At 41.7% G+C, this 26865-nt stretch overlaps 1 protein-coding gene across 3 annotated transcripts in view; it reads left to right on the top strand.

Moving 5' to 3' along the window:
* PRPF39 (pre-mRNA processing factor 39) overlaps window positions 1-26865 on the top strand; it is a 271712-nt gene that overhangs the window by 67700 nt on the left and 177147 nt on the right. For all 3 annotated transcript variants that reach the window (XM_033951797.1, XM_033951798.1, XM_033951799.1), the window contains exon 4: window positions 930-1048. In XM_033951797.1, the coding sequence (XP_033807688.1) occupies window positions 930-1048 (119 nt within the window). The remainder of the gene's footprint in view (window positions 1-929; window positions 1049-26865) is intronic.

Below are 26865 nucleotides of genomic sequence, written 5' to 3' on the forward strand. Positions count from 1 at the left end.
CCTCTGTTTTTAGATCTATTATTTCTTCCCTCCAAAGTCCGGCATATGCATGTCTCTTTGAAACCCCCCTCCCTCTATACCAGGGCCCCCTCCCCTGAAGGCCTGCACCTCACCCCCCAAAGGTCTGTCCCTCCTGAAGGCCTGTTCCCCCCCCCCCCCCCCCCGGAAGGCCTGTGTGTTCCCCTCTGGCCTCCTGCGCCTCCCTTTACCTTATGGCAGCAGAGAGTAGCCTGCAGAAAGGATCGCAGATACTTTGGCAATCCTTGCAGATTGTCATAGGCCTCAGGACCTGTCCTTCTGCTGCGGTCCCGCCCCTCCTCTTGACATCAGAGGCAGGATCTGCTGGTCATAGTGAGATATAGCCCATCAGTAAAGAACTGTACCGGTCTACAGGCTAACAGAAAAAAAATTAGCAGGTAAGAACTTTATTTCTCCTTTGTCATAAGGCAAAATGATGAAATGGATATGTTATTTTGTACCTACAAATCGGGGCTCTTGCTCATTTGTCACTTTCTGTGATGATTGTATATATTTGTTTTGTTGGCAGTGACATAAACCAACTACAATTTGTGAGGCTTTTTCAAAACTACAACTGGTTAGTCGCATCTTATTGCATTTTTGGTCAGACGCTGTCATTGAGGCTCTAATGGGTCTGTGCCTTATGGTCTGTACCCCCAAATCCTGATCTCACATCCAGAACAGAATGTAGGAACCATGCTGCGTATTAAAGATCAAGATACTTCACGTGGAGATCAGAGCAAAAGCCATGCTCTATCCTCCACTCAGAAATGGAAATGGCAGATTATTTGAACAAAATTCCAGTATTTAGCTTTTCTGTGGTTGAGCAGATAACATACAGTATTGTATCTCATTTGCAGAATAGTAATAAATACCACTATGAAATGTGTTATTTTTTTCTCCTCTTTTAGGTTTATTGGAGAGGCCTCCAGGCAATTCCTCTTAGTATTGATCTTTGGATACATTATATAAACTTTCTAAAAGAGACACTGGACTCTAATAATCCTGAAGCTATCAATGTTATAAGAAGGTAAGTTGATGAGATGTTTATTATACAATTCCATCCATCTTGGGCACTTGGCTGTTTCAAAACACAATCTTCATTGCAAAAATATCCCTATACTCCTACTTATATATAGCTATCATTAAACTATCATTAGCTAGTTCAGGAATGGAAAAATATAGAAAAGCTTGAAGATTTTTCATACAGGTTTATTTTTCTCTTTATTTTGTCTTTTGCACAAGTTGCTTTTTATAACCATATGATTTTCTGTGTTCTTATTTCTCCTCATACATTAGTTATCTTTTTCCTGCCAGTTGGTCTTACACCAAGAGTGTGCCTGAGGCTTCCATGACCAGGAGGGCAGCTCCCCTTAATCAGAAGTTAAGACACCAGGAGCAAAACATAGGATGCCCATTATGTCCACCCTAAGTTCAGATCTTAGATATAGGGTTCTTCATTTTACTCAAATCATCTTAACCATAGTGATTTAGTTCTGATCACGTACTTGTGACCTGAATTGGAAACTGTATAGCCATTCTTTGTCAGTACTCTCTAGACTGGTACAGCTGTCACTGATGGGGTAATAGCTCATCATGATCAGCAGGTGGAGACTGAGACCAAAGCTTTCCCTCCCTATATACTAGTGCTGCCCAATTCAAGAAAAAAAAATCAATTTGATTCAGCCTATTGAATCGATTTTTCAATTTGATTTTCCTGCCCAATTGGGTGTTTTTTAAGCTTTGCAGTTATGGCACATTAATTGCCAAAATTAATGGGCTGTAACTGTAAAATCATGGTAGTCTGATTGCCATAAATTGTGCATGTCATCTCAGGACTCCTACAATCCTTTTAAAAACCAAATCAGATTTTCCCCATGACAAAATTATAACTCTGCTCATGATAGATTAGGCAAAACTCATTTTGGACACCGGACATGATCAAGGCATGCCAAACAGGGATTAATGCTTACCAGTAACTAGTCTCTTATATCTGTGTAAATAATGTCATGGCTTAAATGCATCTGGCTACCTACACAAAGCTAGACATTTCAGATAAATAAATTTTATGCTTATAATTCTATTTCTAACATTTGTGTTCCTATAGCAGACAAATCAGTACAACTACCTAACTATAACAAGGCACATGGAAAGCACAACTCTCAAATTCTAGTAACAGGGGATTGAGTTACTTTTGGCCTTGGGCTATGTCACGTTTTTCAGTACAAATAACAAGAAAACAATTAATAGGTATAGTAAAAGTTTAAGATAAGCAGGTCAAGCTTTCAGGTCTAAACAAGTCATAAAAATCAAGCCTGTGCCAAACCAAAAAATCCGTAACTTGTGCCTAAACCTGAAATGGGTAAACTTTCAAACTCCCAAATGCCAAAAGCTCACTGAAATCGTTGTCAATAGACAATATAAATGTTAACTCCCCCCCCCCCCCGGAACCATCCTTCTCCTTCCCCTTACTCTCCCTCGCATCCCATCAGAGACATCAGCGAGTCCTCTCTCAAACTTTCATCCATTGAAGTCTTTTTTTTTTTTTTTTTTAATCTTTATTCATTTTCAAATATTACAAGTGTATAATAGTCAAACAGAAAATCTTTAATCACTTGACAATCTTACTTAAATTCCTTCAAACATATAAATATAAAAGAATCCCTACCCATATTAATAATAAACAATTATCAATTATTATCTTTCACATTCCCACCTCCCCTATATTTTATCTAATACTAAGGTGTTTAAGATGTCTGATCATTAGAATAATTAATCAATGGCCCCCAAATCTTTTTAAACGTGTGATAATTTCCCTGTTGCATGGCAAGCACTCTCTCCATTTTATAAATATGACATACTGGATTCCACCAAAAAGTATAATTCAGTTTAGTGTAATCTTTCCAGTTTCCAGTAATCTGCTGAATGGCAACCCCTGTCAATATTAATAGAAGTTTATTATCATTTGCAGAAATTGGGCTTTTAAATCTCATAGATGTACCAATCATATGAAAGGGCAACATGATTTTCTAACAATGAATTAATTTGGGACCAAATTAACTTCCAAAAGGCATTTATACAGGGACAAGATCAAAATTGGCGGATTTAAAATCGTCTGGAAGCAATGGATTATTGCAGGTATACGGACTTTAAGTGATGTTATTATAAATGGATCAATGCTTAGTTTTTCACAATTGCAACATAAATATGGTTTAAATAAGTCACAAAGTTTTAAATGGTTGCAATTGAAGCAGGCTATTCAGGAGGGGTTCCCTGAATGGAAAGTTCTTAATTCTCAGTATAGTTTGGAATTTCTGTGCTTTCAGGCGGATTTCTTGGGTCACCAAGACGCACAGTGGTATAAATTGTTGTATGGGTATTTGAATAAAAAACAAAAAACTGTCCTTAGAGATATTTGGAGCATTGAGCTTGGGCATCAAATTTCTGCCTCTCAGTGGCCACGTTTTTGGTCTTGGAGAATAAAAACCACAAGGGCAGCATCTATGAGACAGACTTGGTTTTTTTTGTTGCATAGAGCTTTTTGGACCCCAGTTCGTTTACAAAAGTTGGTCCAATAGATGCTGACATTGTGGTTTAGAAGCTGGGACATTAGATCATCCATTGAAGTCTTAACGCCGTTGCTCAGCTTACTCATTATTTAAAAACAAAACAAAAAACCCTACAAATCCCACCATCCCTAGCGCCTGATTAGCAGTCGCCAATAGAAGGGAGTTAGCTGGGAGGCCAGCAGTTAGCTTGGGATACAGGACACTGGGAGAAACTTGAAAAGAAGGCCGCAGAGGCTGACAAACTGAGGCGCAGACCCTCCCTTTGCCCGATAAACCCTGAACCAAGTAAACACGGGGCCCGAATGCATATGAAGGAAGGCTGCCCGCTCCCCCCCCCTCGGGCTTACCTAGGGCCACCTCACAGGCTTTGCGCAACTGGGAGTGCTAGGAGCGCTTCACTTCCTTGTCGGCCAGGATCTTCTTCAGGGCCTGTGACAGGAACATGCTTTTGGTCTGGCTCTCCTGCTGCATGACCACCCGGCTCCTTAACTCGACCCGCTCTCTCGCACCCAGCCGCGCAGGGAGGCGGCCCCGAACCCCATCAGGAAGTGACAGCGCTACCTCAGGCCTGCACCCTCGCCCTCTAAAGGAGGAGCGGCAACGGCCGGCCAGCAAGAGGCAGCACTGCCGATCCTTCTTTAGAGGAGGGGTCAGATAATGAATCGGGAGGCCGATTTTTTTTTTAATTTATTTATTTATCATTTTTCAATAACATATCAAGTATCCACTTGTACAGAAAGGTAACTTTAAACAGAAAATGAAATACAGTACAAATTATAATCTAGTAACCCAATATATCTTAACTTTAACTCAAGTCCTCGATATAGGTCCAAGATGTAAAATAAGTGAGAATTTAATAAAGAAATAGAAATAAGAAACTAACAATTATGTTGGCTGAGACAGGAGATCAAACATTCTAAGAGTACTTCATATTCCTCCTCCTATTTTCAGTCGTGCAGCTGACAAGAATGTTGTCAGTTGTCTAGGATCAAAGAAAACACATTTTTGCATTTGGTAGACTATCACGCATTTGCATGGGTGACGAAGAAAATAGGTTGCCCCAAGAGCAACACCTGACTTTAACAACAACGACGTTTTTGTGTGTCTCGTGACAGATCCGGATACATTTGTATTTTATACCCTAGAAATTCTTTGTCTATTTTTAAAGAAAAGTCTTAATAGCCAATTAGGCAACTGTAAGAAGAAGGGTTGCCAGCTTTGTGACTTTCTTATCTGAAAGTTCCAGCATCGTAGAAATATTAACGATTGTTGATCATCTTCCTTTAGCTTTTCTTCCCTTGGGTGAATGGCGGTAACAAATCTTCAGTAATTTCCAACACCTCTGTCATATAACGTTTCAGCATATCTCTCGGAGTTGCTAAAGCAACTCTGGGGAAATTAATTAGTCTAAGGTTGTTATTGCGGGAAAAGTTTTCTAGAGATTCCAATTTTCTCCTTAAATTGATGTTATCTCTCACAAGTGTTTCTGTTATTTGTTTGGAAATTTTCATTTCCTGGGAAGAATTTAATGTTGAACTTTTCAGATCTTGTAGATCAACTTTGATATTCTTAATTTCATTTTCTTGGGTATTAATTTTATGCTTTAGCTGTGAGAGCTGAGGGTTAATTGTTTTAGCTAAATCCGCCACAAGGTCCCAAATTGCTTCAAGAGTTACCTATTGGGCTTTCTTTAATGTGAAGGAAAGTTTTTTTTTTTTAGAAGAAAAGTCAATGTTCTCACCAACTAAGGTTCCCTCTTGGCTGCTGCTCTCCTGCTCACAGACAGGTCGTGGTGCTGGCAAATCCCCAGATTCGGAAGGAAAACCCTGTGGGTACAGGGATTCCAACTCTATGCTCCTGTTAGCCTCCGGGGAGAGTCCCTCATTGACTAACGGATTTTTTTTTGTTTGTTTGTTTTGATTTGAATCGATTCACCCAGAATGAATCGATTTGAGTGGGTCAGCACTACTATATACCTCAGTTTGCTCTCAGTCTCCAGCAGGTGTTGGTTGATGAGCTGTACCCATCTCCCCTTGTTAATGCTGTTGGAATTTGTTTAGGGCTCCTAGTCCCCGTTTTGGTGCCGGACTGAGCTTGGGTGGGCCCTGAATCCTTGCTGGTGCCTCTCTTGGTTCCGGTGGGCACACGGTAGCGAGATTTTTTCCAAAGGTGGGCCAAGATCATCTCAGATCAGTGGGTCCTGGAGGTGATTCGGAACTTTTAAACGCTGGAGTTTTCCTGCTTGTTACCAGATCATTTTCTCGCTTCTACTTGTCATGCAGCGTGGAAGAAGCGAACGTTTCACCAGACACAGCAAAAGTTGCTAGATCTCAAAGCGGTTGTGCCCGTGCCTCTGGCAGAGTGGGGCATTGGCTGGTACTCCATTTATTTTGTGGTGCCCAAGAAAGACGTGACTTTATGACGCATTCTGGATCTGAAGGGGGTCAACAGGGCTCTGAATTCCATCGTTTCGCATGAAGACCCTCCGCTTAGTCATTTTAGCGGTTCAGTCGGGTGAATTTCTGACCTCTCTCGACCTGACAGAGGCCTACTTGCATGTTCTGATATGGGCCTCCCATCGGCGGTTCCTGCAGTTTGCGATCTTGGGTCGACACTATTAGTTTTGTGCTCTTCCATTTGGTCTGGCCATAGCTCCACGGAGGTTCATCAGGATCATGGTAGTTGTGGCAGCAGCCTTGCGCAAGGAGGGTATTCTGGTTCACCCCTATCTGGATGATTCTTTGATCCGAGCATTTCTTTCCAGGAGAGCACCCAGGTCTCGGGTGGCGGAGTTCCTGCAGTCGCTGGGATGGGTTGTCAACCTATCCAAGAGCTGGTTGGTCCCTTCTCAGCACCTGGAGTATCTTGGGGTTCTGTTTGATTCCTCCTTGGGGAAGGTCTTTCTCTCAGAGGACCGGGTAAGCAAATTGCAGTCACAGATTCACCTCCTTATGGCGTCCTGGTGTCCTCGGGCGCAGGATTTTCTCCAGGTCTTGGGGTCAATGGCGGCTTCCCTAGAGGTGAGAAGGGCTCGGGCCCACATGCATCCGCTTCAGTATTCTCTCCTTCGGTGGTCGCCCCAGAGGCACAGTCTGGAATTTCCTGTTCCTCTTCGGGGTTTGGTTCATGGCAGTCTTCGCTGGTGGCTTCAGTCCTCTAATCTGGTGCAAGGGGTGAGTCTGGATCAGCCCCAGTGGACGGTGCTTATCACGGATGCCAGTCTCCTTGGCCTGGGTGCTCAGTGTCTAGGTCGCTCAGCTCAGGGCACTTTGTCTTTGGAGGAAGCGTCTTGGTCAATCAGTGTTCTGGAGACCAGAGCCATCCTGGCTTTGTTAGCCTTCCAGTCCTTATTGATGGGCAAGTCGGTCTGGGTTCCTCAGACAATGCCACGGCGGTGGCCTATGTCAATCATCGGGGGGGGGAGCACCAAGAGCTCTCTGGTGATGCAGGAGGCAGCTCTGCTCATGGTCTGGGCAGAGTCTCATCTTCTGGATGTCTCGGCTTTTCACAGCAGGAGTGGAGAATGTTCAGGAAGACTTCCTCAGTTGTCACGTGCTAGATCCCGGAGAGGAAAAGTCCATAGTGTCTTATTGAGAAAGATATGGGGTAAGCCACTGCTTGCCCTGTATTGTTAGTGTGGAATATTGCTACACCTTGGGTTTTGGCCAGCTACTAGTGACCTGGATGGGCTACTGGGCTTGAAGGACCATTGGTCTGACCCAGTAAGGCTGTTCTTATGTTCTTAATGGTGTCTCGGTCCTGCAGCCTTCAAGATAATAGTTCGGTCTTGGGGTCAGCCCCTCATGGATCTGATGGTGATGAGTATCAACGCTAAAACACCCTGCTTTAGTCGTTGCAGAGACGGTCAGGCCGAGGGCCTGGATGCTCTGGTTCAGCCATGGCCGACGGCAGGTCTTTTGTACGTGTTTCCTCCATGGCTGCTAGTGGGCCGAGTGCTTTGCATCATTTGGCATCCCGACCTCATGATTCTGGTGGCCCAGGACAGGCCCAGGCGTCCATGGTACGCGGATTCTCTGCTTCTTTCGACTGACCTTCTGACTCGGGGCTCCATTCCAATGTTCGATCCGGGTCACTTTTGTCTTACGGCTTATCTTTTGAAAGGGCATGCCTAGGTAAGAAAGGGTATTCAGATAAACTGATCTCCACTCTCTTGGGGTTCCGGAGACTTTCCACTTCTCGGGCTTATGTGGATGTTTGGCATATCTTTGAGGAGTGGTGTGCTGCACGTGGAATAGTCTCTTCATGCTTCCTTGCCTTGCAAAATGACTTGGACAAGGGCCTGGCTTGGTCTTCTCTCAGAGTTCAGCTTGCGGCCTTGTCTGCCTTCAGCGGGTTGCTACTAGGTCAGTGTTTGAATGCTATTACTGATGTCATTCATTTTTTCCAGCGGCCAAGTTGCTCAAGCCTCCTGTTCGACTGTCTGTTTTATCTTGGGATCTTAATCTGGTCTTGTCTGTGCTGGTGCGCTCCCCTTTTGAGCCTTTGGGTTCCTGCTTGTTGAAGGACCTTACTCTTAAAGTGGTCTTTTTGGTGGCTATTACTTCTGCGAGACGTGTTTCTGAGCTGCAGGCTCTCTCTTGTAGGCCTCCGGGAGTTTTCTAGGGACCGGGTTGTGCTGCGGCCTGTTCCTTTCTTTTTGCCAAAGTTGGTTTCGCCTTTTCATGTCAATCAGTCCATAGTCCTCCCAGTGTATGGTTAGTTGGGAGGGTTCTTTGGAGCAGAAGCATTTGCGCAAATTGGATGTCTGCCGGGTCCTTTGCTCTTATGTTCAATGGACCCAGGAGTTCCGGAAATTGGATCATCTTTTTGTCCTCTTAGTGCAGGGGTCTCAAAGTCCCTCCTTGAGGGCCGCAATCCAGTCGGGTTTTCAGGATTTCCCCAATGATTATGCATGAGATCTATGTGCATGCACTGCTCTCAATGCATATTCATTGGGGAAATCCTGAAAACCCAACTGGATTGCAGCCCTCAATGAGGGACTTTGAGATCCCTGTCTTAGCGGGTCCTCGTAAAGGGGATGGCACTTCCAAGGCTACCATTGCGCGCTGGATCAAGGACAATATTGCTTCTGCATACCTTCTTCAGAGCAAGCCTGTTCTGGAATTTCTCAAGGCTCATTCCACTCGGGGTCAGGCGGCTTCTTGGGCTAAGTCTTCACTGGTGCCTCCAGTGGATATTTGCAAGGCTGCAGTTTGGTCTTCTCTGCATTCCTTTGTCAGACACTACTGGTTAGACATTCAGGCGCGTCGGGATGCGGTGTTCGGTGAGCATGTTCGAGTGTCGGCACTCATGATGGGTATTGCTTTGTTTCATCCCATCAGTGACAGCTGTACCAGTCTAGAGAGTATTGAGAAAGAAGGAAAAATTAGGTTTTTACCTGCTAATTTTCATTCATTTAGACCAGGGGTGCATAATACGTCGATCGCGATCGACCGGTGGATAGGGAAGGCAACGAGAGTCAATTACGGAGCCCATCCCGAGCTCCGTGATAGACTCGTGTTATCGTTCCAATCTACCAGGCCAATCACCCTTCCTCTCCACCACCCTCCCTGCTGAAGCGTCGGATCAACCAGTATTCCGCTCCCCAAAGTGAATTCTGACTTCGGAGAGGAAGTTCTGGGCCAGCCAATCGCTTTCTATTTCCGGTCTGTTTGCATTGGCAGTTACCATTTGGATGTACGTGTGTTTCTCCTCCTTACCCGTGGTTATCTTCCTCTTGAATAAAGAGATGTTCGAAACACAATCTGTGTTGAGGGAGTTGAATGTCATGAATTGACCTTTTATGAATTGCACTCGTCACTTTCAATGGATTCACGTTTGCACTTGCACTTTGATTGATTCCTGATCTTCTGAGAGATGTGATAACCTCACTAACACAAAAGACTGAACAACTCACCTCCTCTGTTCTCACTATGGTAGAACAATGGACTACACAGTTCAAACTAAAATTAAACCCAGAAAAAACTAAGCTTTTCCTTGCAAGTCCCAACCACAAATTAACGAATACCTCTCTGAAATTAAATGGGCTAACTTACCCATTCAATTCCACCATTAAAATCCTTGGAATAACCCTGGACCGATGCCTGACTTTTGACGACCATACCAACGCTCAGGTTAAAAAATGCTTTTGCACCCTCTGGAAACTCCGTACCATCAAACACTACTTTGACTTACTCTCCTTTCGATTGTTGGTCCAGTCTCTAATCTTAAGCACTTCGATTACTGCAATATCATATATTTGGGATCCTTCAAGAAAACCATCAAACGTCTGAGAATCATTCAGAATACTGCCGTCCGTCTCATCTATGGTCTCAAAAAGTCAGATCACGTAAGCCTGCTCTGCAGAAAACTTCACTGATTGCCAATGGAGGCAAGGGTCATCTTCAAGTTCGCCTGCCTTTGCTTCAAAACCCTAATGGGTTCATCCCCAATTGCATCATTTTGTGTTTCCAGGCACCACTTGCACCACTTGCCTTCCCCTCCCTGAAGGGCTGTGTCTACAAGAGATTCCTTGATAGAACACTGTCATTCCATGCTGGCAAATGGAATAAATGTCTAACCATCCTCATTACAAGTGCTCCCTCCTACCACCTCTTCAGGAAATCAAAACCTATCTCTTTGATAAATTTCTCTGACTCCATCCCACCTTGTTATATCACTGAATTACCAGCTGTATCTTTGACTTATTTCCGGATATTCCTATCTTCTCTTGGCTTACTAATGTAATCAAAGTTTGTTACCAATGTACTTGACAATATATTCTGTAACATCGCTGTATATGTACAGTTTTTTCCTCTGTAAGCCGTTCTGAACTGCTTGTGGTATTGCGGTTTACAAATAAAGCTATTATTATTATATGAATATAGATGAACATTCAAGCACTTAGAAGGACTTGACTGCAACTAACTTTTCAGTCACTTTTACTGGACCCTTTTCAGCATTACAAATATGGGATATTGGCTACCTTGCTGACTGGGATTGTTTTCAGATAAGTTTATCCTTTATTTACTTGAAATATCTGTGTGCTGTTGGTGTGGATTTCCAGCTTCCTCAAAAGACTGATATGATTTTTCTTTAGTTTGAATTTTCTTCTGGACTTTATATTCGCATGTATGTATGTTTGTGTTTATGTAATATTGATTTTAAAGTTCTTGCGGGTGTTCCACATGAAGACTTTTGGTTTTTTTCCTGTGGATTGATTTTATTGTACAACCACCTTGAATTCTTTGATAAGGTGGTATAACAAATTTTTAATAAACTTGGAAACTATTTTTCTAGAGCCGGTTAGATCTCTTTTCCATCAATGTCATTTTTCTGTCTTAGTCCAATCGATTATACTATCTTGGCTAGATTACTGTAATGCTATTTATCTTGGCATCACAAGATCTGCCGCCAAAAACTACAGTTGATTCAGAATATCGCTGTGAAGTTGATTTATGGAAAAAGCAAATTCGACCACGTGACTCCTTAGCTTTTGAGTCTTCATTGACTCTCGGTTTTTCTCAGAATCCAGTTTAAATGTATATGTATTATTTTAAAATTTTTATATGGAAATTTGGTTCCTCTTCTATGGAATGTTTATAGATTTTCATATGCGAGAGGCACTCAACGATTTAAACTTTCCCTCCCTTCTAGGAAAGGAATTATAGGAGTCAAGAATTTCAGCCTTTCTCTGGCTTTTAAATTTCCCCATTTATGGAATGAACTTCTTTAATTTTGAGGTGTACCAGCTCTTTCCAATCTTTCTGTAAATCTTTAAAAACTTTTCTATTTGCTAAATATTTTGAAAATTAATCCCATTGTATTTTAGCATATTTTTAAACTTATTGTTAACCGCGTTGAGCTTCCTCTGGTTGAAGACCGGTATATAAAGTTAAGTTTTAGTTTAGATCAAAGAGCAGTGACTGTGGCTCGGCTGATTTAGCTGGTGAGCTGTGGGGGCACTTTGCTGCAGGGGCCTCTCCTATGCCTTTTCCAACAGCATACCTATATATTAGTTGTTACTCCTGTTCGGAGTATTGTTTCTGGTTAGTTTTTCTTTGTTTTGCTTGGCTGTTCAGCAGACTGAGGTATATAGGAAGGGACAACTATAATGTACTATACCATAGTTTTGGTCTCAGTCTCCACCTGCTGGTCATGATGAGCTATTACCTATCAGTGAGAGCTGTACCGGTCTAGAGAGTCTAAAAGAGAGAAAATTAGCAGATAACCTAATTTCTCCTTATGTTCTTCCCTCTTACTTGCCAATTAAGCTGCAGTTTATCATCAGGTTCACTATCCAAATCTTGAAGACAGCCTTAGTATGATCCATTTTTAAAAAGACAGGCTCTGACCTTACTTCCTTGCCAATTCGGTGGTCACTAATTCACTGTTCCTGCAACAGTCATAATTTGTTGATATTAGGCACAGTTTTAATTGCATTTTTGCTGTAATGAGACAGGACTCAACTGCCCCTTTTCACATGTTAAATATGGAATACCCCATTTCTGTTTTAACACATTTCTCGGTCCATTAGCAACTTCATACAATCATGAAATACTGGCTTATTATGCAGTTCTTGTACAATCCCACTTTATTCCGTGAGCAGTGGGTTATTTCTGTCTACCCGCCAGAACTTTGTAGGAAGCTTCAAACTTCAGAGGCTTAAACCTGCTAATTTTTTTTATTTTAGTCCCTCCAGACCGGCACAGAAAGGGATGGGTTTATGCTTCTCTGCCAGCAGGTGGAGACTGAGACGCTGACTTTTGACTGCAGTACAAGTGGCCTGTGCAGTTCCCATTACAATCGGTCTTAACGAATAGCCAAGCAGAAAACAACAAGGCTGGAAAAACAATAACATCCTAGCTCCCCGCTTACAAGGAGAAGACAAAGGGAAAACACTGTTGGATACTGACTACAGCCAGAACCTTTCTGAAATGCCCACAGTTCGCCAGCTAAACCAGTTGAACCAAATGCTACTGCTCTTTAAACTCCCAAAACAACCAAACCCGCAGAAAAACTCGTACTCTTAGTGAAAATACCGAACAAAAAGTCAGGGCAGAGTCCGTGCCGGTCTGGAAGGACTAAAAGAAAGAAAATTGGCAGGTAAGGACCTAATTTCTCCTTCTTTAGCATCCCTCCAGACTGGCACAGAAACAGATGGGACGTACCAAAGCAGTACCCATTATGGGTGCTCGCTGAACACTGCTTCCCAATGTGCCTGATGGCCACACGTGTCAACGCCAAAGTGTCATGGTTCTTCAGTTGGTGCAGGGATGTTCAGGCTGAGGGGCTGGATGCTCTGGTGCAGCCTTTGCTGGCGGGGGACCTCCTGTATGTGTTTCCTCTGTGGCCGATGAGCAGAGTTCTTCGCATGGCTTGGCACCCCAGCTGTGTGATCTTGGTGGCTCCGGACTGGCCCAGGTGCCCGTGGTACACAGATCTGGTTCGTCATCTCGTGGCAGATCCTCTTCCACTTCCCCTCTTGCCTGACCTTCTGACTCAGGGCCCCATTCCAATGTTCTATCCGGGTCCCTTTGGTCTTATGGCTTGGCTCTTGGAAGGGAACGCCTAGGTAAGAAAGGTTATTCGGTTAAAATGGTCTCCACTCTTGGGGTCCTGGAGACTTTCCATTTCTCGGGCTTATGTGCGTGTTTGGCGTATCTTTGAGGAGTGGTGTGCCGTGCACAGAGTGGTTTCCATTCGCACATCTTTCTCATCTTTGAATTCTTGCAGGATGACCTGGTCTCTCTGGGTTTAGCTTTCGGCTTTGTCTGCGTTTCGCAGTTTGCTGCAGGGTAGGCGTTTAACATCTTCTCCAGACGTGGTTTGCGTTTTGAGGGCGGCCAAATTGCTTCAGCCTCCAGTGTGGCCTTCAGTTCTGGCCTGGGATCTGAATATGGTCCTGCCCGTGAGCCTTCCCTTTGAGCTCATAGGTTCTTGCTCGTTAAAGGACCTTACTCTTAAGGCAGTCTTCCTGGTGGCCATTACATCTGTGAGACTTGTTTCCGAGCTGCAGGCTTTCTGTTATAGGCTTTGATTCCTGGAGTTTTCTAGGGAGCATGTTGTGCTGTGGCCTGTTCCTCCTTGTCTTCCAAAGGTGGTTTTGTCCTTTCATGACAATCAGTCCATGGTCCTCCAGATTTTGGGTAGTCAAGAGGTCTCTTTGCGCAAGTTGGGTCCTTCACTCTTACGTTCAGCGGGCCCAGGAATTCTGGAAATCTAATTGTCTTTTTGTCCTCTTAGCTAGTTCTTGTAAGGGGGATGTTGCTTCCAAGGCTACCATTGTGCACTGGATCAAGGAGACTATTGCTTCGGCATTCCTTCTTCAGAAGAAGCCTGTTCTGGACTTTCTCAAGGCTCATTCTATTCGAGGTTAGGCTACTTCTTGGGCTGAGTCTTCTCTTGTGCCTACAGTGGATATCTGTACAGCTGTGGTTTGGTGTTCTCTCCATTTCTTTGTGCATCACTTAACGTGTGGACGTTCAGGCGCTTCGGGACGCGGTGTTCAGTGAGCATGTTCTGTTGATGGCCTTCCAGGGTCCCACCCATGATAGTACTGCTTTGGTACGTCCCATCAGTGAAATGTGCCAGTCTGGAGAGACGCTGAAGAAGGAGAATTTAGGTTCTTACCTGCTAATTTTCTTTCTTTTAGGCTCTCCAGACCAGCATAGTCCCCACCCTGTCTGTCTGTTTTAGGATTTGCACAGAGTGTGGGGGTTTCCCCCCCCTGCAGGATCTCATGTTTTTAGTAGGGTAGGGGAGATTAAAAGAACAGCAGTGTTTGGTTCAGCTGGCAAACTGTGGGGATGTTTGCTGAAGGTACTTCTGTGCAGTTTCCAACAGTATGGCTCTTTGTTAGTTGTTATTCCTGTTGGGAGTGTTAACTGTTATGATTAGCACTTCTTCGTTTATTAGTTCTGCTTGGCTATTTGGCAAACTGAATGTATTAGGGACTGCACAGCCACTTCTACTACAGCTAAAAGTTTGTGTCAGTCTCCATCTCCTGGTTATGGTGAGCTATTACCCATCAGTGAACTGTGCCGGTCTGGAGAAACTAAAATAAAGAAAATTAGCAGGTAAGAACATAATTGGAAAAATTGGAGCAGGCTTAATTACAGTTTCTGGTGGAACTTATTGTGTCACATCTATAAGATGGAGAGAACAATAGCCATACAAAAAGGGAATTTTAAAAAATTTAAAGAGATATGGGGGCATTGATAAATTATTGTAAAGAATAGATACCATTTTCCCATTATAAGTACAATACAAGGGGAGGGATGGGAGGGGGGGAATTCTGAATTTTATTAAATGCTTAGATAAGTAAAAAAGAATATTTCATAGGATATACATTGATTACATATGTTATGGTAGGGTTGGGAGGGAAGGGGTTAAATTTTATGTATTGTTAAATATGACAGAAATTCAAGTGATTTATTTAATTTCAATTGTCAATTTATTTATATACTTGTAAGATGTAAAAATGAATAAAGATCTTTAAGAGGTAATTTATCCGTAATCTTAAGAGCGAGGTGATGAGGACGTGGATAAGTGTTTTCATAGTGTGCTCAGAGAGAAAGACTCTGATTTTGGTAATATTACAGAGGAAGAAGCAGCAGGTTTTAGCAATATGTTGTATCTCCCACCAACTCCAACATTCCCCTCTCTTAGAAACATAGAAACATGATGGCAGATAAAGGTCAAATGGCCCATCTACTCTGCACTTCCGCAGTAACCATTATCTTTTCCGCTCTCTAAGAGATCCCACATGTCTATCCCAGGCTTTCTTGAATTCAGACGCAGTCTCTTGTCTCCACCACTTCTTCAAGGAGACTGTTCCATGTATCTACCACCCTTTCTGTAAAAAAGTATTTCCTTAGATTATTCCTGAGCCTGTCACCTCTTAACTTCATCCTATGCCCTCTCATTCCAGTGCTTCCTTTCAAATGAAAGAGATTCGACTCATGCGCATTTACATCATGTAGGTATTTAAACGTCTATCATATCTCCCCTCCCCCACCTTTCCTCCAAAGTATACAGTTTGAGATTTTTAAGTCTGTCCCCATATGCCTTATGATGAAGACCAAGCACTATTTTAGTAGCCTTCCTCTGGACTGACTCCATCCATTTTATATCTTTGTAATTGTGGCCTCCAGAATTGTACACAATATTCTAAATGAGGTCTCACCAGAGTCTTATACAGAGGCATCAATACCTCCTTTTTCCTACTGGCCATATCTCTCCCTATGCACCCTAGCATCCTTCTAGCTTGGCCACCTTAAGATCATCACAAAGAATTACACTCAAGTCCCGTTCTTCTGTCGTGCACATAAGTTCTTCACCCCCTAAACTGTACTGTTTCCTCTGGATTTTGCAGCCCAAATGCATGACCTTACATTTCTTAGCATTAAATTTTAGCTGCCAAATTTCAGACCATTCTTCAAGCTTTGCTAGGTCTCACTTCATGTTGTTCACACAATTTGGGGTGTCTACTCTTGCAGATTTTGGTATCATCCGCAAAGAGGCAAATCTTACCTGACAGCCCTTCAGCAATATCATTTATAAAAATGTTTAAAAGAACAGGACCAAGAACAGAACCTTGAGGCATACCACTGGTAACATCTCTTTGCTCAGAGTGATCTCCATTAATCACAAGGAGATCTCCATTGATCACAGGGAGATCACTACCCTCTGTTGCCTTGCACTCAACCAGTTCCTGACCCAGTCGGTCACTATGGGACCCAACTTGAGGGCACTCAGTTTATTTATTAGATGTCTGTGTAGAGCACTGTCAAAGGCTTTGCTAAAATCTAAATAAACCACATCTAATACACTTCCTCCATCCAATTCTCTGGATAGAGGGAGTGGTCACCCAGTCAAAGAAATTGATCAGATTTGTCTGACAAGACCTACCCCTATTGAATCCATGTTGCCTCCGGTCTAGAGAGTTGCGCGGGGACAGAAATCCCACCCGTCCCCACCCGTCCCCGTGAGGAATCCCTCCCATCCCCACCCGTCCCCGTGAGGAATCCCTCCGTCCCCACCCGTCCCCGTGAGGAATCCCTCCGTCCCCACCCGTCCCCGCGAGGAATCCCCTCCGTCCCCACCCGTCCCCGCGAGGAATCCCCTCCGTCCCCACCCGTCCCCGCGAGGAATCCCCTCCGTCACCATCCTTCCCTATAAACTTCAGAAATAGTTATTTTATTTAATTATGCTACTGAATTAAAGGCTCTGGTAGAGACCCATTTACAAATAAGCAAAGAGACTATTAATTTGGAAATATTAATTGGGAAGAATACATACTTTGTAAATGGGTTTCTACCAGAACCTCTAATGTAAATATAAAATATAAATACTCAGCTGATGAGAACCCACAAACTGTCAGCTGAGGACTTCCTTTGCAGTTGGCCTGGGGTCCCTTTTGCCAAGCTTGGCAGGCAGCAGTAGCGTCCCTGAGTCACAGATGCTGGCACCTCAGTGGCTCATGGATGCTGCCAGCGACTGCTGCGCTTGGTGGAGGGGAGTTCTGACCATCTCTAGAGGAGGTCCTCTGCTGGCGGTGCTTGGGGATCCCCACCAGTCACAGCAAGGGCCAACAAGTACTTCAACACTGTAGAAATAAAACCAGAAATGCATTTCCTTTTCTTTTGAACACAAAATAAAGATATCTGCCATATACATTTCCCAAGGCAGATGACTCTATGCAATGTCACCTCGGTAACAAAATACAAAAATAGACAAATACACCCCCTCCCTTTTTACTAAACCACAATAGTAGGTTTTAGCACAGGGAGTTACGCTGAATGCCTCGCGCTGCTCTCAATGCTCATAGGCTCCCTGCGCTAAAAAACAATATTGCGGTTTAGTAAAAGGGAGCCATAGTGCAAAATATAGACAGCAGATATAAATTCTCAAAACAGACACATTTTGATCACTAAATTGAAAATAAAATCATTTTTCCTACCTTTGCTGTTTGGTGATTTCATGAGTCTCTGGTTGCACTTTCTTCTTCTGACTGTGCATCCAATCTTTCTTCCTTTCTTTCAGCCTCCTGTATGTTTCCTCTCCTCCAGACCTCATTCTCTCCCCCAACTTTTTCTTTCTGTCTCCCTGTTCCCCCTTCTTTCTGTCTCTCTGTCTGCCCCCTTTCTTTCTTTCTCCGTGCCCTCCCCCAAGCCACTCGGTTTGCTGCCACAGCCATCGGAGAATAGCCCCTAAGCCACCGCCGTCCCAAGCTTTCCCTGCAGAAGCGTCGCGCTGACCAGCATTCCGCTCCCTGACGTCAATTCTGACGTAGGAGAGGAAGTTCCGGGCCAACAAGGCATTTCTCCTCATTCCATCCAGCCTGAGCCCCATCTCTCCTTGATCCAGCATTTCCCTTCTGTGTCTGTCAGAATTACCATTCCACCTATTTTCCAGCATCACCCTTCTTTGTGTCCATCTCACCTATATCCGTATCTCACCACTTTTTCAGAATCTTCATTTGTCTCTGTCCTTGTCTTTACCCCATATTCACCATTTGCCCTTTCAATGTCTTTATCTCCCCCCCCACACACACACACTTTTTCAGCATTACTTCTATGTCTCTATTTCACCTCCTCTTCATGTCCCCTCTGTATCTCTATCCTTATTCAGAAGGTCCTGCTTACCCTTTCTCTTCTTTGTGTCACTATCTCCATTTTCAGCTTTCCCCCCTTTTCCTTTGTTAATGCACCCTGTAGCCAGAATCTTTCCACCCTCTCTCCACTCCGGCCCAGCCCAGTATGAAATATTTCCTTTTGTTTCTCTCCCCTCTCTCTTCTCCTCCCTCACCCACGAGTCCTGCATCTGGCCCTCTCCCTTCTACCTGCACCTGGCAACACCCCCCTGCTCCGCGGCTCTCTTCAGCAACTCGTCAGCAGCGGTGATCAAGACAAGCTGCCGACATCGAGGCCTTCCCTCTACGAGTCCCACCTTTGTGGAAAAAGGAAGTTGAAACAAGCGGGACTCGCAGAGGGTAGGCCCCAACGTCAGAAGCTGCTGCTGAGTTGCCGAAGAGAGCCGCAGGTAGAAGGGAGAGGGAGATAGGAAGGCTGTAGAAGCTCCGGAGCATGACACCGAACCCGGCCAGGATGATTTCTTTTTCAGGCTGCTGCTGCCGCTGCCATCCCCCACCCGAAATGACAAAAAACAGCCTAATGCCCGCGTCGGGAAATAGCCATGCTGAGCAGTGAGCTCAGCACGTACACAGATGAAAGCCTTGCTTGCTGATTGGTCCGGCGGCACGGTGGGGCGGGGCCACCGGACCAATCAGCAAGCAAGGCTTTCATCTGTGTACGTGCTGAGCTCACTGCTCAACATGGCTATTTCCCGACGCGACGCCGGCCAGACTTATAAGCTGCATGCTTGCATCGCCAGAATTTAGGTAGGTTGTTTTCATCCCCGTGGGAGTCCCGTGGGCAAGGGGGCGTCCCCGTGGGAGTCCCGTGGGTCAGGGGGGCATCCCCGTGGGAGTCCCGTGGGCCAGGGGGCGTCCCCGTGGGAGTCCCGTGGGCCAGGGGGGGAACCCGCGGGATCCCCGCGGGACCCGCGGGATCCCCGCGATCCCCGTTCCCGTGCAGACCTCTACTCCGGTCCTGTAATTGACAAGATTCCAGAAACTTCACCATTTTCATTTTTACAAGTGTTTTCCATTAATATGCTTACCACAGAAGTCAGACTTACCGGCCTGTAATTCCCTACTTCTTCCTGACTTCCACTTTTATGTAGAGGGACCACATCCGCCCTTTTCCAGTCCTCCGGTACCACTCCTAACTCTAGAGACTCATTGAAAAGGTCAGTTAGAAGAGCCACCAGAATTTCCCTAAGTTCATTCAATACCCTCGGATGTACACTATCCGGCCCCATCACTTTGTCTACCTTTATTTTAGCTAGCTCCTCAGAAACACAACCCTTTGAAAATCGATCATGGTCTACCACTCTTCCATCACTATTCACATTTGTCTTCTGTGGTCCTGTTCCCGGCGCTTCAGCTGTGAACACAGAACAGAAATATTTGTTAAGCAATTCAGCCTTTTCTTTATCGACTTTACATATTTCTTCCCTTTACCTTTGAGTCTTACAATGCCACTTTTGCACTTCTTCCTGCCACTAATATATCTAAAAAAGTCTTGTCTCACAGTGCCACACTTTTGCACTTTTCCTGCCACTAATATATCTAAAAAAAAAAAGTCTTGTCTCACAGTGCCACTTTTTTTTTCCTGTTAATTTTTTTTTTCAAATCTTTATTCATTTTAGCATATACATCAAGTGTACAATAAATATAAATCATCCTAGTACATTATCACTTGAAAATTCCATAACAATATATTTCCAAAAAATTTTATCCCACCCCCCTCCCATATCCATACATACATATTGTAATTCCTATGTGTACTAATCAGTTAAAATATGCAAATATATATTTAAATTATCATAACCCCCCACCCCCCCATTCCTTCAAATTATCACATAAGGAAAAAGAATAATAAATTAACCTTAATCATTATAATAATTTATTATTGGCCTCCACACAACCTGAAACCTTTTAAAATGACCATTTTGTACTGCAAGTAGTCGTTCCATTTTGTACAGATGACACACTGAATTCCACCAGAAGCTGTAATTTAGTCTAGAACAATTCTTCCAATTAAACGTTATTTGCTGGATCCCCACACCGGTAAGGATCATCAGAAGCTTATTATTTGCTGCAGATATTTGACATTTAGCCCTCATACACATTCCAAATAGAACCGTATCATAGGATAATGCCACATGATTTTCCATCATTAGGTTAACTTGATCCCAGATTGATAACCAAAATGCCTGAATAAATGGACAATAAAATAAATGGACAATAAAATAAAAGATGATCTAAAGTTCCAATTTCAATTTTACAATGCCAGCACCTATTAGACTTAGAGCAATCTAATTTTTGTAATCTAGTAGGGGTCCAGAATGCTCTATGCAACAAGAAGACCCATGTTTGTCTAATAGATGCCGACATCGTATCTTTAATTCTCCAAGACCAAATACGTGGCCATTGAGATGCATTAATCTGATGCTTAATCTCAATGCTCCAAATATCTCTTAATCCATTTCTTATTCAAATAATTAGATAAAATTTTATACCACTTTGCGGCCTGGTGTCCCAGAAAATCTGCCTGGAAACATAGGAATTCTAAGCCATAATGATTATTTAAAGATTTCCATTCAGGGAACCCTACCTGAATAGCCTGCTTCAACTGCAACCATTTATAACTTTGTTTTTTATTTAGACCATATTTATGTTGCAATTGTGAAAAATCAAGCAGTTTACCATTATGAATAACTTCATTTAAGGATCTTATATCTGCTTTAATCCAATCTTTCCAGACAACCTTAAACCTGCCTATTTGTATCTTGGAGTTTACCCAAATAGATTGATGTGTAGATTTTCTAATAGACTCAGGAGTTAATTTGTCTACAAATCTCAATGTTTTTCAAGTATCCATTAATACCGTATTTGCCGGCGTATAAGACGACTGGGCATATAAGACGACCCCCCAACTTTTAGTTAAAATATAGAGTTTTGTTATATACTCGCCGTATAAGACTACCCCTTCTTCCGCACACCTTCTCTACCGCCCCGGGTGCAGCACAGCCGGCCAGGTCCCCTTACTTTTGTGGCACTTCCCCGACCGACCGACAACAGCATTAGAGAGCTGCACGGGGACGCCCCTAGGGTCGCGGGGATCCCGTGGGGATGCCCCCTAGGGTCGCGGGGATCCCATGGGGACGCCTCCGAGGGTCGCGGGGCTCCTGCGGGGCTGGATGCTCAGTCTTCTGGATGTACGCGGCTCTTCTTCTCCCTACCTTCTCTGCTTGCAGCACAGAGCCGAACGGAAGTCTTCCCGACGTCAGCGCTGACGTCGGGAAGACTTCCGTTCGGCTCTGTGCTGCAAGCAGAGAAGGTAGGGAGAAGAAGAGTAGCCTCGCGGTACCAAGAGAGAGGGGCGGCCGCCCCGCCCCGGTTGCAGCACAGCCGGCCAGGTTCCCTTACTTTTGTGGCACTTCCCCGACCGACCGATAACAGCCCGGGTCCGACAATCCTCCCTGCCCTGTAGCCGCGAATCTAAATTACCTTCTTACAGCAGCTGTAAGAAGGTAATTTAGATTCGTGGTTAAGGGCAGGGAGGTTTGTCGGACCGGGGCTGTTGTCGGTCGGTCGGGGAAGTGCCACAAAAGTAAGGGAACCTGGCCGGCTGTGCATGCAACAAGGGCATGTAAACAGTACCCGGCGTATAAGACGACCCCCGACTTTGGGGAGGATTTTAAGGTACTAAAAAGTCGTCTTATACGCCGGCAAATACGGTACTCTATTGTCCGTACGTATTCTAGGCATCTTTATACTGAGCAGAAGATCAAGTCTAAGTGGGAATATAAGCGACCTCTCAACCCATAACCAGTCTGGTAGTTGTTCCAAAAGCTCTGGGAGGACCCAATACATACCTTGGCGCATGATATAGGATTGGTGATACCTATAAAAATTGGGGAAATTTACCCCACCCTCCTTAATTGGCCTTTGTAAAGACACTAGAGCAACTATTGCAATTTTACCCAGCCAAATAAATATAACCAAAATACTATTTAACTTTTTATAGAAAGACCCCTGAAGAAACACTGGTATCATGCCCAATTGGTAACAAACCACAGGCAGAATCATCATTTTAACAGTTGAACTCTTCCCCACCATGACAAATGCAAAGGATTCCATTGCTCACACAACTCTGTTACTTTTTGTAATAAAAAATTTTCATTTACTCTCATTGTCTCTTCGAGTGTATTTTTCAACCAAAAGTATTTTATTCCATCTTCTTTCCAAATAAAAGGGAAATAATCAAATATTCCTTTTGTACAATACACATTTAAAGGTAAAATTTCTGACTTAGTCCAATTTATTTTGTATCCTGAGAATTTTCCAAATGTATCAATTACTTCAAGTAGACATGGAATTGTTGTTTCCGGATTTCTCAAATGAAGCAAAATATCATCCGCATAAGCGGATACTTTATAATCCACTCCAGCACATGGAATACCCTGTATGTCCTTTGCCTGTCGAATAGCTAATAACAAGGGTTCAAGTACTATATCAAAAAGCAAAGGAGATAACGGACAACCCTGTCTAACTCCCCCTTTGCAATTTAAAAGCATCCAAAAAATTATTATTTATATATAAACGAGCAGTCGGGGAGCTATACAGTGCTTGAATCATTTGTACAAATCCGGATCCAATACCAAACCATTCCATAGCTTGATACATGAATTTCCATTCTACACGATCAAAAGCTTTCTCAGCATCTAATGATACTGAAAAATCCGGATCATTAATTTGTTTTGTAAATAATACATCTGAAATGCCAATCTAGTATTATTGGAAGAGTGTCTTTGAGCAACAAATCCAGTTTGATGCATACCTATTATATGCGGAAAAGCTTTAGCCAAACTTAAAGCTAAAATCTTAGCTAATAATTTACCATCTACATTTATTAAAGAAATAGGCCTGTAATTTGAAATCAATGTTGGATCTCTATTTGGCTTTGGCAAAACAATAGTTAAAGATTCTGCCATAGTGCCTGATATACAACCTTATATAATTTTAACAAATAAGGTAAAAGGGAAATTTGAAATTCTTTATAAAACTCTACCGTAAATCCATCCCCACCTGGAGCGGGTGTAACTCTTTTAGTGATATAGGTTCATCTAAACTTCTTTTTATATGATCAGGAACCTTAGGACTTTAAACTAAACTCAAAAAATCTAACCCATCTTTCTCTTTATTTAAATAAGACTCAGAAGAATAAAGGGACTCATAATAATTTAAAAATTGTTTTAATATATTTCCAATCTGCGAATGAGAATTCCCTAAATCATCTCTAATTATGCCTATTTTTTCCTTCCTTTTCTTTGCTTTTAAATAATTTGCCAATAATCTTCCAGCCTTATTTGAACTACCATAATACAGTGCTTGCTGAGCAAAAATATCTTTCCTTACTAACCTAGAGGAAACCTCATTATATTCACATTTTTTTAACAATATTTGAAATGTATCCTGTTCCCATTTATTAATCAATTGTAATTCTAAATTTTTAATCTCTTTTTCCAAACTTACAAATTGCTTTCTTAGATGTTTCTTATTATATGCAGAATATGAAATAATTTGTCCTCTCATAGTTGCTTTGAAAGCATCCCATAAAATTTCAACCGACATTTCCTCTAAATCATTAAGTATAAAATATTCATTAATTTTGACCTGAAATTCTGTACAAAATTTAGAATCAGCAAGCAATGCATTATCAAACCTCCACACAGGTTTGGAATTATCTTGATCTACTAAATTAATTTCTATCTATACACCACCATGATCTGATATTACTATTGGTTTTATGGCAGCTTTTACAACTTGTTGTAACATCTGATTCGAAATAAAAATATAATCAATTCTTGAAAATGATTGATGAACATGTGAACAAAATGTAAATTCCCGATCATTAAAATGAAGAATACGCCATATACCTTTTAAATTACATGATTGTATTAAATTATCTAAACCCATTGATTTCATAATTCTACTAGGTTTTTTTTATCCTTTATCGGATCTATAACAGCATTAAAATCCCCTGCCACCACTAAATTAGCAGTAGCCAGTGGTAAAACTAATTGCTGAAGAGATTTAAAGAATTCACTTTGATTCGAATTAGGGGCATATATATTTAATAACGCCATTGTAGTATTGCCCATGCTCATGTCAACAAGTAACCACCTTCCTAGAGGATCTGCCTTAACCATATTAAATGTTGCCGAACATTTTTTATTAATCAATATTGCTACTCCTTCCTTTTTTTTTTTTTTTATCGCTGGTGCATATAAACATTGTTTTATCCAATTACCTGACAGCTTCATGGATTCTGCCCCAGACAAATGTGTCTCCTTTAAAAAACAAATATCTACATTCTGTTGCTTGAAATATGACAATACCTTTTTCCTTTTTATTGGATGATTGAGGCCATTTACATTCAAGGAGAAAATTTTAAAACCCATTATATAAATGAAATTTATTATACAAATATATCCACCTCAAAAATAAAGTATAATCTTTTTCCTCACACCAAAAATTTAAACACACCCCACCCCCATTTCTCCTCCCTCATTCCCACCCCTCCCCAAAATAAATGCAAACTTCAACGCACATATTAGGCCAAGCAAAAGAAAAACTCCCCACCGGCAAATTAAATCCATTCAATCATTAACTTAAAAAACCTTAATAATAAAAAGAGAATCCCCTTAAGCAAAATAATAAAATTTCATAAAATTCCAAATCCTATTTCCTTAATATTTATTTCCCCCTATATAATTGCTTTACTATTTATTTATTTATGTTTTTATTTTATTTTTTTTCCCAATCCAAAATCACCCATACTTTATATTAATTAGCTTCAACGCCCACCTTATTAGATCCAAGTAATTTTTAGCCTTATAACAAATTCCATCCTATATTAAAATCATACCTTATCAAAAATTAAAAATGTTGGCATTTACTTAATTATGCACTTAATACTCATTATTATTCCATGTTAAATCATCTTAATATACCACATAACAATTAATAATATCCTTATTATATATTCAATATTATCAATGAATTATTTCCCTAAGTTTCTTTAAAACTTAAAATTCTTAAAACACATAAGAATTATTTCATTTTAACCTAATATGTTAAATTTATACAAGTATCTAATTTTATTCTATATATGCCCTATGCAATTTATCCCTTGCATCTCTATTTATCTCTTGCATCTCTGAACATCCTCTATTATGTCCTAAAAGAAATATTAAAACATTTAATTTTATTTGATAAACATCACAAAATCATACTACATCTTTTCAGGTATTCACACAATTCACCTTAAACCATTCACACTTATTATTACACTCTTTGTTCATTCATATACCTTCTGCAATAATCTAAAAATTAATTTTAATTTTACACTATCAATATCTAATCTAAACCTTAATGTCATCTAAACTCCTTTAGAGACCAAAATATTAATGTGATAAATACTCAGAGAATAGATCCTATGTTATCTCTTATTAACCATAAAATCCCTTTATCACATATTATCAGTATCTTCTCTTGTATCTGAAAACTCCATTAGTGTATGACTTTCAATGATCTTTCATACATTAATATCCGAACAGGAATAATCCGTCAAATTTTCTTCCAAAAGCCGTCCTCCACATTCATCCTCTTCTTTTCTTCTAAATCCTGTTCTTCGTTGCTGAGTCCATTCAAACATATGACAACTTTCAAAGAGCAGGTCGTATCATACAGACTCTCACTCTTTTTATATTTCAGTTTGCCATATTCACAATTCTTACTCAACAACATTTAGTTTTTATTATCAGAAGACATAAAAATAAACAGTATTCTTTCTCTGATAACTCTTAAATTTGACAAAACATTCCCGCTCCTTTCATTTCTTCTAGCCTTTAATTCCCATTTCCTTTCTTCATTAAGAGCTGCATTTTCTTTTTATAACACAGCACCTCTCCTTATAGTACACAGCGCCACCTTCTCTTCAGGCAAACCAGGTTATTGCAAGCCTTAGAATGTTGAGTTGTTTTTTTTTTTGTTGTTTTTTCAAGTCATTTGAAACTATTAACGGAATAATTGCAGAATAATATAGCAAATCTTATTCATTTCTCCTCATCATCATAAAAGAAACATAAAATATCTATTCTTTTAAACAAAAATATGATCAACAGATATCATATACCATCTTCCTTACATTTCTTTTTATGTGTTCATTGGCACTTCACATTTTTCTATAAATTCTTTTAATTTAATCGCCTCTTCAAAATTATAAGTTTTATTGTCATACGTAACCCTCATGACTGCTGGGTATATTAACCCATATCTCGCACCCAAAGCTTTCAACTGCAGACGCATTTCCAGCAATAACTTTCATTTTTGAGCTGTCACTCTTGCAAAATCAGGCACTATTGAGATTTTTGAGTCCTGAAACTTTGTCTTTATTTTCCTTAGCCAACGATATCTCAGCTACTTGCTGGTATCTAAGCAATTTTATAATCATCGGCCTCAGTCCTTTTTGTGCAGTTATCCTTCTTGTTGGGATCCTGTATTCACGTTCCACCTCTAACGGAAACTTACTTTTGATCGGTAGAATCTTCGGTAGAAAATTAATCATGAATGTAACTGAAT

This window comes from Geotrypetes seraphini, chromosome 7 (assembly GCF_902459505.1).
Source record: "Geotrypetes seraphini chromosome 7, aGeoSer1.1, whole genome shotgun sequence".
Classification (NCBI taxonomy): Eukaryota; Metazoa; Chordata; class Amphibia; order Gymnophiona; family Dermophiidae; genus Geotrypetes; species Geotrypetes seraphini.